This window comes from Oryzias latipes, chromosome 17 (assembly GCF_002234675.1).
Source record: "Oryzias latipes chromosome 17, ASM223467v1".
NCBI classification, from domain to species: domain Eukaryota; kingdom Metazoa; phylum Chordata; class Actinopteri; order Beloniformes; family Adrianichthyidae; genus Oryzias; species Oryzias latipes.
Genome location: NC_019875.2, coordinates 7,869,302 through 7,883,186, shown reverse-complemented (window position 1 = coordinate 7,883,186; position 13,885 = coordinate 7,869,302). Strand labels below are relative to the sequence as shown.

General features: G+C 39.6%; 1 protein-coding gene across 3 annotated transcripts in view; it reads left to right on the top strand.

Annotated features, from left to right (window-relative positions):
• The window catches only part of LOC101155225 (extended synaptotagmin-2), a 53,252-nt gene that overhangs the window by 21,752 nt on the left and 17,615 nt on the right, over positions 1 to 13,885 (top strand). For all 3 annotated transcript variants that reach the window (XM_023965408.1, XM_023965407.1, XM_023965409.1), the window contains exons 8-11: positions 8,244 to 8,299; positions 11,668 to 11,788; positions 11,922 to 12,098; positions 12,432 to 12,514. In XM_023965408.1, the coding sequence (XP_023821176.1) occupies positions 8,244 to 8,299; positions 11,668 to 11,788; positions 11,922 to 12,098; positions 12,432 to 12,514 (437 nt within the window). The remainder of the gene's footprint in view (positions 1 to 8,243; positions 8,300 to 11,667; positions 11,789 to 11,921; positions 12,099 to 12,431; positions 12,515 to 13,885) is intronic.

The following is a 13,885-nucleotide window of genomic DNA, read 5'->3' as shown; positions in this document are numbered from 1 at the left end:
GTGATACAAAACATTTAAGATAGGTGACCGGAACTTCTTTTTTCACCGTCCGATTATCACTTTTTAATGTACACCCAGCAGCCAACAAGAATCGAGTATTTACCCGGACCATGTTATAAGACAAGCTAACTGGGAATGAACGGTGGGAAAAATTGGCAGTAATTTTGGTGGACCTGTATTTAGATGTATCTGTTTTCTATGTGAAGAAATGAAAAGTATGCTGTTGCTAGAAAACATTCATTAAATCGTTGATTTGGAATTAATGTTAAATAAAATAGTTCAAAGACTGTTTAACGGAATGGTTAGTCCTCAAACATTTTCTCCTCACCAAATCTGCCTCTCTTTCCAAAAAACCCCTGCCCTATGTGAACCTTACATTTTTGCAAATAATTGAAGAAAGGTTTGTGATCCCTACAGGCGATAGAAAGACCTGGATCTCTGTTTTGCTGCTTTGTTCAGTTTTCAGAATGTGTCAGGTGTCACTGACATCAGCAGAAAACTGCTGTTTTACCAAAATTCCTCTGGGTTTTTGAAATAATTCTAAAGCTGCTGTAGTTTGATGCAGGAAAAGCTACAATTTCAATTAGGTGAGCAGGGTGTCTCCACTCCAAATAGTTTTTCTAGACAACTAGAGTGCCATTATATGATCAATTTTTAAACACATTTTTACTCCGAAAACTGCTTAGTACTTTTCTTTCGAAGATTGTTGATGTTTTACATTGGAGGTTTTAGTATAAAATTGTGATCAAATGTTGCAGCAAGTACACTCAGGCCAGTTGTGTTTAAGCTTCTTCTAAAATAAAAACCAGACATAAAAATGTAAATTACACAAGAAGTTAAAAAAAATTAACCATTTTGGTCAATCTTTAAATAAAATCTGCAAAAAATTAAATATAGTCACCTGAGGAGCTGTCATATTTGCTTTTTAATTGAAGATGTTTATTTCTGCTGTAAAAAATTAACTAACACATTATTGCTTCCACTGAATATCCTGGAAGGAACCATTACAAAGCCATTTATGTAGTTTCAATAGGTTTATATGTGTGAAGTTCCCATCTGACTTTGTTGATGTCAGTGTCAATCCTCTTAGCACAACTGGTTCATGAAGACAGCAGGAAGCAGTCCAGGGTTCTCTGAAAAAATGCTGGAAACCAGCCCTGTAGGGCTGGGACTGGACATCCCCACCAGCCCCCTTTAGTGTAACATTCCTTTTATAGTCAGCAGACCGGTGTAAGTGGAGCTGCGTGAGCTGCCTGCCGTCATAAACATGTGTTTGGGAACGTCTCCCTCACTGTGTGATGACGGTTTCCAGCAGTTGCAGGAGCCCAGAGTTAAACATCATTCCTCTGTAGATCTCCTGTTAAAATGCTAGTATAAAAAATACAGAACTATAGAGGAACGTTGCTCTGCAAATACATAAATACATAATTTCCTTTAAAAGATCCATTTGAAAGGAAATTGTGTTTTGGGTGCTTTCAACATGCTCTTGAGGCCTTTTTCCACTGATGGAGGAGATGTATAAAGAAAATTAAGCCTAAAGTTGCATTTCTGAGTATTTATTTATTCCAAATATTGTAAATTAGAAGACGAACAAATGCTGTTAGAAAAAGAGTTTATTTGTTGCGTAGACCTATGTGTGCAACAAGCTCCCTGCTCCGTTTCATTCTGATGCATCCACTTGCCGAGAAAATAGATCCATGTACATCTCTGTTTTCCTTTTCTGAGCTGGCATCTGGCTGAAAACTGTACGGCTGGATAGCCCCACTGTTGCTCGCCATTTTTGTTGCACAGGTAATGATTGTGAGGGGCTGTGAGGGGCGGGAGAGCGTGTAAACGGACAGCACCAAGCAAAAGGGAGGGAAAGGGGTGGCGGTGTCCTAGAAAATGACTATTGCCGTATTTTTTATTTTGGCTTCAAACAGAATGAGATAATTAATTGACCAGTATAATAGCTCTGAAGATAATCAGAGGGGGTCTTTAAGGTTGTTTATTAATTCAAAATCAACCAAACAAACATGCCAAACTTTGGAGAAGGCTTAACATCAGAAAAAAAAGAAAATTCTTATTGTAAGAGAAACTAGAAAATTAAGAGAAGATTCTTTTTTGTGGTGCTAACCTCCTGCTTTGACTCCAAATGCAAAACGTAGGAGGACTTGGTTCATCCGTTTACCTTTCCCATACTTTAAGTTCACCAACAACAAGGTGCGGAAGACCCAAACATATAATGTGACTCGTTCTCGGCTTCCTCTCATTTTGAATGAGCACAAACCGCAGGATTGACCAGACAGCCTCAGTATGAGGTGCTTCCACACTGGGTTCTTTGTATGACGGCATCATCTCTGTGTTGTTGCTCAGTGAAGCTAAAGAGCTGCAACTCCACCTCTTTCCAGTGGTGCCCAACTGGATTCCAATCCAGTGACTGTCAACTGGAGACTCAGTGAACTCATAGTAGAAGAATGACGCCGTTTGTTCCCTTGGATAACTTTTGGACTCTCACTCGTGAAATCACCACTGATGTCTTCCATCTGGAAGCAGCAAGGAAAAGATCACGAGCATGACAGGATTCACAGGATCAGCAACTGTTCTGGCCTTAGCTGTGAGACTAGAAAACAAATCTGCTCAGTGAAGTGTTTCACCAAAGGACATAGTGTAGATGCTAAAATGATTGACTTTATTAAGGCCAGCAGCAGCCACTGACTGCAAAGACTATGTTGATTTCACAGTTCTTCTTTCGTACTGCACCTTTGAGCAAAGATTGTTATGGGATGGCAACAGGGATGCGATGGCTTAAGCTTGGCGACCAAAGTGTGTAATTTCCCACCATATGGGAAAAAGAAAACTTGTTTAAGTGATCTTCACAAAATTTCACACCAGCATAAGTTTACAACCAAAGTTGAAGTTTCTTTGACCTTTGACCTCAGGAAGAGGTCAATATCTTGAAAAAAAAACCAGTGCCAGCTACAAATTTAAACTTCTTCAAGGGGGTTTTGATTCATTGTCTTCTAACTCTTTGAGCATCATTGGTAAGCTAGTTAAGAAAAAGCTGTTCACTTTAGAAGTTGTAGATTTCTAACACCATTAGTGTGGCGAGCTCTCAAACGTGGTGTTCTCCTGTTGCTTGCACATGTCGGATTAAACTGTGACAGTTTAATAAGTTCCTAATACAGTCATATCATGTTATATTGTTTTCTTCATCTTAAGCCAGTGATTTAAGTGTCAGTGGTTAACGAAAAACCTCTGTTGCCGTGGAAATCCAACAGTTTATTTTTGTCCATTCTTTTAGGAATTACTTATACCGGTTAGTCACCCCCAGACGATCAAAATATGAAAGGGTTGCTATGGAGCTAAAACCAACAGAAAAGCTAGTATTTTGGGGAAAAAAAAGTGTTTCTATCATAAATTAGTTATGTACAGCTCTGCCAGCGGGGGCAGGGGTGGAGGGGGAGAGTAAGGCGCATGTAGCAACCACTCAGCCAGTGAGGGTGGGTCACAAGGGGGCGGCGGTAGGGTGGAACCAAACCCTCTGCAGTTACTCAGACTTGGGTCAGGACTTTGCATTTTTACTTTCTATGTCAAGTCTTCCAACGAATTCTCTCACTCATTATTGTCATTTGTTTAGTCAGAAATGTAACCAGAAAACTAATAAATGTAACCACCTTGAGCTCAGGTCTCCTTCCACGATAAATCAGTAGCTGCGGTTACATGGACAAAAGTAATCAGAATAAACGCCTGATCAGAATAACCAATCGGAATACTCTGCCCCGATCAGACTCAGTTGGATCAGAATTTCCCTTTTACGAAATAAGTAGGTCATGCCGATTGTTGGTTATTCCAAATGAGGGTCACTCCTGCTTTGGCTTTTACGTCATGCGTAGACGCTGTGGCGCTCCTGAGGAGGCCTTGGAGCGCCAACAGGACCGGCCAGCTGCTACACGGGAACAAACCCTGTCTCTGAGCGAGGCAGCAGGACTAGTAGCTTCGTGTTTGCGGAGGACGCTTCGGACCGTAGTCCGTCTGGCTGCTGTGGACTGCTGCTGCTGGACTCAAGAGAACCGTGTCTCCCAGGAGATCTGTGTCTCCAAGCAGAGGAGCAGCTTTGGGGCGGCTTTAATAATCATAAAAATAATAAAGACAGGTTTAGAAGATCATCTCGCTCTATGCCGCAGCTTCGTTTGTTTACAAAGGAATTTTAGATTCTTCTTCGTATGTCAAAATGATTCATTCTGATCAATGGGTATGTGAGCAGTATAAAATAAATGAACATCATCCACATCTCTTTCTTTGCTGCTTTTATCAGTAGCTGGTGTTTGCAGCGGCCTCTTTCTACTGTCAGCTGTGCTGTTTTCCTGCAGCTGCACTACCCACTGCCGCCTGGCACAGTCATTGTGGAACTTTGTGGAGATCTGGGCGTGTCAGGAATGTGTGCTGGCTGACTCAGCCCAGTTTCTTAACCAATGGGTGGTGGAGTTGTGCCTTGTCTGACATTAAATTTAAAAGACTAAAAAGATGATCTTTCATGTAGATCTCTTGTTCCGACTGTTGGCTTGTGCTTGATCACTACAGGGACGGCACAGACAACCCTTCAATGTAATCTGCTGGTCTGTTATATGGGCCATTAGATAAGACAAGACGATAAAATGAATTGAATTTCACTTAATGGCTCAGGTTAAACAGGCAGAAGAAACTGGGTTATAAAACCAGGTTAAACTTCCTCTGGACATAATATTACACACCCCTCAAGTGTGTCCTTGTTTTAGTGTTGGGTTTCACAATCTGAGAAAGCTTCAAACCTGTAATGCCAGCATAAGCATGCTGAAGCAGCACCTCCCTGCAATTAAACAACAACAGTCTCTGACCACCTTTTGTCAAAATCTTAAAAACCTGTGCCCTATTTTATAGGACAGAGTTTATCCTGAGCAACAGTTGTTCATTTGAAACTCACCTCCAAGTTGTTGTCATCCATTTGTTTACACTCTTTCCTGCTAGCTTACAGACCTTCACACCCCCAACCATACATTACCTGGGAAACAAAAATGGCGACCATTATTGGAGCTATCCATCCGTACAGTTTTGAGCCAGATGCCAGCTCAGATAAGGAAAAAAAAAGACGTACATGTTTCTATTTGTCTACAAATGCATGCATCAGAATGGAGTTGAGGAGAGTCTGTGGCCTGCCGATTGTAGCTTCTACGTCACAGCTACAAGCTTTTCGCAAAGGCATTTTTTTTTTCCGTCTGCTTCTGATTTATCGCAGTTTGAATTAAGAAATACTAAGCATTATATTTTTTTTAATATATGTCCTCCATTATCAGAGAAATAACACAAGAAAATGTTAAAAACACTAAATAAAACACAATTTTCATCAGATTGGATCAGTATTAGCGTCTGCTTAAGAACCCAAACCCTATTTTGTTGTTGTTGAAAAGGATACTCTTAAATGTTGGATGGTTCTGAGCTGCAGCCACCAGACCACCAGGTCCTCTCTTATGTTAAAAGATGTTCAGCAAATCAGGCCGAATATAGTACACAACTCCACAAACAGAATTAGGTTTTCTTAGACGTCACCAACAGAACTGTATGAAAACGAGTGAAGAGGGACAAGCTCCGCCCACCTTAATTAAATGACCAAAGGGGCTTATTGGGTAGGACAAAGTGAGTAAAACATTTAAGGCCTCCCATTGGTTCACCAACCTGCCAATTACAGAAACACTTTGTAAATAATTCCATCATTTGAAACAAAGTTAAAAATGAGCTTCATAGTGGCAGGTTTGCCATGTCAAAACCTAACATGTGTTTTGTGAGTAAGTTTCCATCTGCAAGAAGGATGCCATCTTAAATCAAAGAGACGTCATCACAGATGCATGTTCTTCTGTCTGTTTGTAAACTCGCAGTTGAAGACACAGCAAATTAAAAGTTCTTCAGAACTTTGTAATTATTCAAAAAAGAGTTTGCAGTTTTGATGAACACGAAAAGACAAGGATTATTTCACTGGCAGAATAACAGACCTTCAATTATTCACCGACCCACAAACTCATGTCATTAAATTAATAATCTGCAGCCCCCAGCACTTTCTAAAAGCTATATGTATGATTGGTTGATTGTGATTGGCTTCTAAGAACTCTGTGTACAATCGCTTGAGTGTGATTGGCTTAAAACGAGGGGCAGCCATTTCCAGGACAAGCAAAAACTGGATTCTTTTTTTACTAAAACACAAAACAACCGTGTGTGCCTTATATGCCAAGAGGCTATTTTCAGGAGTTTACCATGAAGAGGTATAACCTATAACTTTGACAAACTAACTGGGATGGAACAGTGCGAAAAATTGAAGCAACTAGAAAGTGTTGTAACGCCAAAGCAGCATTTTTTTTTTTTTTTTTTTTACAAGAACCTGTGGGACACATTAAAATGCCACCAAAGTGAGCTACGAACACTGATTGTAAAGCACTGCAAACCTTTTACCAATGGGAAAACTATTAAAGACGGCGTGATAAAAAGGATGGAGAACATTTGTCCTGAGAAGAAGCAGGCGTTTGCTAATGTTTGCCTGGAACACTGTGGTCCATCTGATATTAACCTCTTAAGACCTTGTGTCAACATGCACGGACATCACTTCTCAAGAGTTTAAGAGACAAAAGGAGAATAAAGGAGTTGGGTTTTCTTCATTAGGCTGTGATGAAAGCACGGATACAGCTCATTGCTTTGAGAGGAGTGGACAATTTCTCTGTAAGACCACCTGCAGGCCGAGCCCACTGAGCTGCAGAGTGACGTTGTGTGGCAGTCGACACCAGCAGCTCCCGCTTGTCAACTTTAACTGGCAGCTGGATAAAGGCAGCTTTCAACAGATGTGAACATTCGCTATGAAAAGGCTGAGTTTGTTTGGCTTCACATAACTTGTGCGAAAAGACAGTCTCTGTTATGAACTTTAACAAGGACCGGGTGAAGACAAAACTAAGTTATTCTCACTTGCGAATCACAAAAACAGTTGTTTTTTTTACCAGACTTGGCCTTTTTGATACAATCGAGATCTCAGTTTCACCATCACATTAGTGCAGGGAAGTAATTTGTTTACTCTTCTGTGGTGAATCAATTCTAATATTGCAGGTTTTTTTCTCCTTTTTTGTGTTATTAACACGACAGTGGTTTGTAGTGAAAATGACAACTGTTTGTGTTAAGTTTTGCTTTTCAAACAGTCTAAATTTAAAGGTTTACTGTGGGCATTTAATGATTAATAAAACGTAACATTTCATGTGAACCCAGATTTCATATTAAGACATTTTTATTTTTCAGTTAGACTTTGTCCTAATTTTATTTCTAATCTTTAAATGTTGACTTTACAGTCAATTTGGTGAAATCTATTTAGATGATACTTCAGTTGCTCTTATTTTTTGTATTGAAAATGGGAAAATTTTGACCTTCTTGTTTAATATTTTCACCTGTTAGATCACCTAGTTTTAAACTAAAAGAACGAAAATCTTGACAATAGCTTAATTATGACTATAACCTAAAAAAAAATGTTTACATCCTTTTTAGGAAAGGTGGAAATAAAAGCTCACTGCTTCCCGCTGATTGTTGTTTAGCTCGTTTTTAATCACGTTTTGATGTCTGATCATTTGTAAATGTAATATCATTTCCACAGGCAGACATTTCCTGCCTGCCCTGACTTTAACCTAATCTGGTATTGATTATTGGATCGTCTGAATTAAGAGCTCGGCTCCGCTGCTGCGTCTCTGCTGACTCATGATGCAGCCGGCGAGGAGCTAAAAGGAGATTGTCCGCGATTTTACCATTTGTCTCTCCATGCTTGAAACCGTCCAGAGCTACTGGCTTATTTCAGGAAAAGCAAATGAAAATACACCCTTGACTTTCTAACACTTTCTAAGGAGATTTATTGATTATATATTAGCAAATTAAATGTATTTTGTAATGGAAAATAATTTTCTGTGCCACAAAGCAGAGTTAACTTTAATTAAAAATGTTCTTCAGCACTGAAACCTGGTATAAAATTGATCAAAAACTGAAATATAGCAACTTTATTGTATTTTATTATAATACTTCCACACAGAATACAATGTTTTCCTTATAATGTTGGACATTTCTTGTCTGTTCTCCTGAAAAATGGCATTAAAATTAAATACCCTGCTTTGCACTGACTGCACCACAGGATCACGTTTTATCTTTATTATTTCTGCTTTGGACTTTCTGCTGCTTTTTTTTTTTTTAATAGCTATCGTTCTGTTTTTCAGCTTCTGGACATTAATTGGACTGGACTCACAAACATTCTGGATATTCCTGGTCTCAAGTAAGTAACATCAGGAAGGGAAGCTTTGTTTGCCGCAATCAGTGGTTTACAAAGTTGTTTTATTCCTTAGTTTTCATTAGGAGATTAAGTTTTGGCTTTATGGTTTATAGGTATAGATACTGTTGGTAAAGCCTTAGTCACATGCTGAGGGTTTTTGGGTTGTCCGTGCCTGTGGAGGCTTATATGGCATTCATGTGGTAAATGTTCTCCACAACCTGTTGCTCACAGCATGCCCGTAGAAAAACGTGCATGAACATTTTGGCTCTACTGGCTCATGGGGGTCATCATAGGGGTCTATTTTCTGTGGCCCACCGCCGTGCCCCGTACAGGTTTGCCCATTTTTCGCTCGCAGAAAGCCCCGTATCGGCCCGTTAGGGCAGTTGTGTCAAAGGCCTTAGATGGCCTCACTCTGTGATTGGCAGTGCAGTTCCTCATACAGAATTTCAGTTATGTGGATGGTTGCACTTGTGCGGAAACTTTCTTTTTAGACATTTTTGCAGATATGTTAATGTGAAAGAAATTGGGCCTTTCAGGTTTGAGCTGGCAGTCTCTCAGGATGTTTGAGTCACTGTGTTTGACTGCCAAAACGTTGCCACACCCACTCACACCTAAACACTTGTGGCTATCAGATTCTCTTTTACAGTGCCTGCTTCACAGTTGGTTGTTTAAAACTATAAGATCTTGAGAACACCAAAGTTTCAGCTCACAAGAGCTTTAATAGCAGCTTGTGGTTAGCATGCTGCTAACAGTCTTAACTGGTTTACTATGTGTTTACTGTTGGTTTTCAGGACTGAAACAATGCAGCTTTTTAAAGACTCCACCCTGTGAAATGCTGCTCTCCTTGTTTCACAAGTTTGAAGAAAACAGGGTGATGTGTGAGCGGAGACGAAACACAAACCTTGCCCCACCTTTCCCTGTGTGTGTCTGTGTTTGTGTCTCTGTGTGTGTGTTATTGTGGGTGTGTTGACACACATTTTGACAGTGTGGATTTGCCTTTGCCTCGAGACATGATGATAAAGCAAACAGCAGCATTTGTGCAGCCGATTTAAAAAAAACGAACTCCTTTTATAGGCATGATGGGGCAGAAAGAGGGAAGCCTCAGTGACAGGCCTAATGTCAGGGTAACCCGGGGAGTTACACCATCAACCTGTGAATCAAACCTCCTCATGACCAGATGTTTGAGCGGAATTTAACTTAGGCTGGATCATTGCAAGCTCACGTAAACTACATGTGAAAGTGAGTCAGCCAATTCAGGAGTGTGTTCAGAAACAGCACACTGCTGCCATCTAGAGGGAATTAAGAAAATTGTAAAAGCCAACGATGCTGCAGTTTTTTTCCCCGTCATTTGTTTTAACCCTTGTGCTATCCTAGGCACTTTAACATTGGGAGTGGGGTCATCTAGACCCACTAGACAGTGAGCTGAACCTTTTTTCTTCAGTGATTTGTGATCTTCACTGGTGTCCATGGATTACATGAAATCTTTCCACCTTTATCCACCTTTGTCATGGTAGGGAGAACACGTCAATGTAATGGTGGGGTCATCTAAGATAGCACAAGGGTTGCAAGTATATTTGCAGCCAAACTCATATTCAAATTCTTTACTTGTCATTTGTGCACAGCATCAATAATACAACGCCAAATAAAATTACGTTACTCCAGACACAGCAAACTAGCGCCTAGATATCACAGTAGTAGAAAGGGCACAAAAGCAGGTCAAAACTGGTCATTAAAGACAGATGCAATTTAAAAAAAAAGAGATTTTGGGCAACTGGCATTTGCTAGCTAAAAAATTGACAAAGTTGGATGAATAGGTCATTTTAAAAGGTTTTTACTGGAGTTTAGGGGTCAAATAAAAAAAAAACCTGTGAGACCTATATGTTTATATGCATATGTGTATATTTTTTACTTTTGAGAATAATGATACACTTAGACTGGACACATTTGGTACGCTTAACCTTTGTGCTGTCTTAAAGGGTCCAGATGACCCCACCCTTACATTGACGTGTTCTCCCTACCATGAGGAAAGGTGGAGAGGATTTCATGTAATCCATGGACACCAGTGAAGATCAAGAATCATTTAAAAAAAAAAAAAGGTTCAGTGCACTGTCTAGTGGGGTCCAGATGACCCCACTCCCAACTTAACGTGCCTTGGATAGCACAAGGGTTGCGTGAACCACAGTTTGTTTCCCAGATAATCCAGAACAAGTTTCCAGTCTGAATACGCCTTGGTCCGGGAACAGGAACCACTCTCTGATCCATCTTTGGAGGTGGTCCCGTTTCTTTTTTGCAAATCAAATTGAGCTCCATTTCACTTTGAGGTTTTTTCAGTCTGACTCGTCGTCGTGGTGGACCAGTACAACTGGACAAAACGGCCACTATAGCCACGCTTTACTGGATGTAAACATAGTAAAAAGGAAGCAACAGATGAAACGACAATGAGACACAGCAAGTCATTGAAATGTGGTCGGATGACTTATCAGTGTACCTTCTTTGCCGTCTGCTCCTCAGTAACCGCGTTGCAGCATGCCTCCACCATATCAGAGTAATTGGTCAGCAAATTAAGAAAAGTTTGATTAAGGTAGCCCTTCGTACTACTCACACCCCATAAAATAGCCCTCATCTTCAAAAAGATAGGTGATCACTGGAATACACCCTTAAATCTCTGCATCTGACATTTAAATTCAGATATGAAACCTGGAAGATAATAGGTCATGTGACTCAGACTCTGTGACATAGATGTGACATTAGAAGTTAATGCGGCTATAAAATAAAGCCTAAATTTGAGTTTGGTGAATCTCAACTGGAATGTTGGTTTATCGATGCATGGATCTCATTCAAACAGACGTGCTAAACAAAGCAGAACTGTACAGAAGTGGATTTTCTTCACATCTTCACACATAAATCTGCACACATGTAAACACCAGTTCCCACTTGTGTCCTTTCAACGCATCCTTTCCTCTCTGGATGAATGAGACGTTACTTTACAGCCCATCCACAACCTCCTAATGATTGGATTCATGCACATCACTGAAAACAGAGATAAAAATTAAATGTGGAATTTAGTTTAGAGAACAAATATGCCAGACCTTACCTTAGGAGACATAATAAATGAATGACTTCTAAACAACAAACACGTGTTTGGTTAATGTCTGGTTTGTAGAAATACAATTTTTATTGCTGTTCCAACTGTTCATTAATCATTCACTAAGACCCAGCCAAGAATATGCAGGTAAGGATATAGCAGTCATAACCCGAGTTTTCTTTGTGTAATCCTGCAAGAAACCTAAACTTTTCAGTTACTGAACTTTTTGGAGAATATTTTCTAACTTGTTCCTTCCTCTTTTTCATCTCTCATCCATCTTTTCCAGCGGTTTGTGTGATGGCATCATCCAGGACATTATTCAGGGCTACTTGGTGATGCCAAATCAAATCAGAATTCCTCTGGTGGGAGAGGCTGAATTGTCCAGAATCCGCTTTCCCACTCCCAAGGTACCACACTCACTTACACGAGTGTTCTCTGAAAAGTGATTCCAGGTTGTTTTAGTGAAGAATTAAATGAGACTTTTTTTTTTTAAACAAACAAGCTTTTGCTTGATCGCCTCTCTGTGTTCGGTCTCATCAGGCCGTGCTGAGGATCCACTTCATAGAAGCCCAGGAGCTGATGAGTAAAGACAGGTTGCTGGGCGGCCTGATCAAAGGCAAGTCTGATCCGTACGGAGTCATTCAGGTCGGGACGGTGCTTTTCCAGAGCAAAATCATAAACGAAAGTCTCAATCCAAAGTGGAATGAAGTGTACGAGGTGAGCAATTCAGCAATTTTCGTTTTTATTTCTACAATTTCATAGCACTGCTTTTTATGCAGAATCAGTTATATTCTTATGTTTCAAAGTTAAACACCACACAGGTTATATTTTAACTATAAGAATATTCACTGCTGAGCTCATGTCTTGTTGCTTTTTAAAAAATCTTTAAAGGAAAACTCAGATCTATTACCCAAATTCTCTTGTATTTTGGCTTAAAAGTTTTCTGTCAGTCTATAAGGTCAGTCAGTCCATTAAAAATACAACAGTTTCAGTTTCAATGGAGCACCTGCAGTAAAGCAAAAGTGTAACGCTATGATTTGCCTTTTTCAGGCCTTGATCTATGACAACATGCCAAATGAGGTTAAGTTCGAGCTGTTTGACAAAGACAACAATCAGGATGACTTTTTGGGAGGGTAAGTCTCCCATCTCACCATTTCACTTTCATTTTTCTTTGAAGTAATCATACTCTGGCTGAAATTACCCATCAGTCCCACACATTGGGCGGCGTTCAGGAATCAAACACTTTTTCCGAATGTTTGGGAAATGGCCCACGTGTTTACATTCAAATGTTGAAACAGAGTTGAAAAGAATTGTGTTTTTTCCTCTTCTAATATATCTGTAAAAATCTTGTTTTGCATTATAATTACCACGTTTTTCAGACTTTAGTTTTCACTGGAGTATAAGTCGAAACAGCAATAAATGCATTATTAAAACAAAACAAATTGTATGTAAGTCACACCTAGAAAAGTATTTACTAAAATACTGGACCAAGAACAGACATTTCATCTTGAAAGACAATTCGTAATAATAAAATAACAGTAATAGGCTGAATACAGGCAGGCTTCCCTACAGTAACCATCTTTAGCTTCATGTAACATAGGAGAAGTCTACTATATTAGTGCAACATATGAACAAGAATACGCTAACAAGTCTATAAACTATTTTATCGCTTCAAGTTACAAAATCTGGAAACTATTCACAATCTTTGTTGCTTTGGAACAATTTAGAGGATTCCAGCATAAGACTGAGCAACGCTTCTTTTTCTGTGTTGCTTTCATTAGCAAATGCACCCACAGCGACCTCTAGTGGTTGTTGCTGTTTAATTAAAAAAAATCGCATATACGTCGCAAGTGGGCTAAAAACACAACTTGTCCTCCGTAAAAATGCAGTACCTTTTTTAAAGTAATTTGTAATCATGTTATTTTTTTATTTTAGAATGTCCAGATGAACAAATGAGGCATTTAGAGCTGACAATTAAATTAAAGCAAACAGGTTCAGGATCAACATTCAAAGTAGGGAAGTCAAAACTCTTCTTTTGTAAAGAAGCACTTCTGGGCAAGTTAACACTGTCGTGTCTTAGCATCCACTGCTCCCTGAGTTAATCTAGCTTGGCTTCATCTATGATCTAACTGAACTTGACACAAAACTAATGCGATGGGGGCGTCTATTTTAGTGCAGCTCGTGTTGCAACAAGGACATTCTCACTCCCAACTAGTCACATACGGACGTATTTTCGGAAGGAATGTATTAAAATTCCCTTTTAATTGTTGTTATCGAAGTTTAATTATTTTTTGCTTTACTCTTTCTGTTGTACCATACAACCATATAAAGTATCTATACAAGACCTCATTTCACCACCTACGAAACATCTCCAAACTCCGGCCCTTCTATCACTTCCCGATGCAGAAACACTTGTCCATGCCTTTATCTCCTCAAGGCTGGACTACTGCAACTCCCTTTTTTCTGGCATTCCCAACAAAAACATAAAAAAACTTCAGTACATC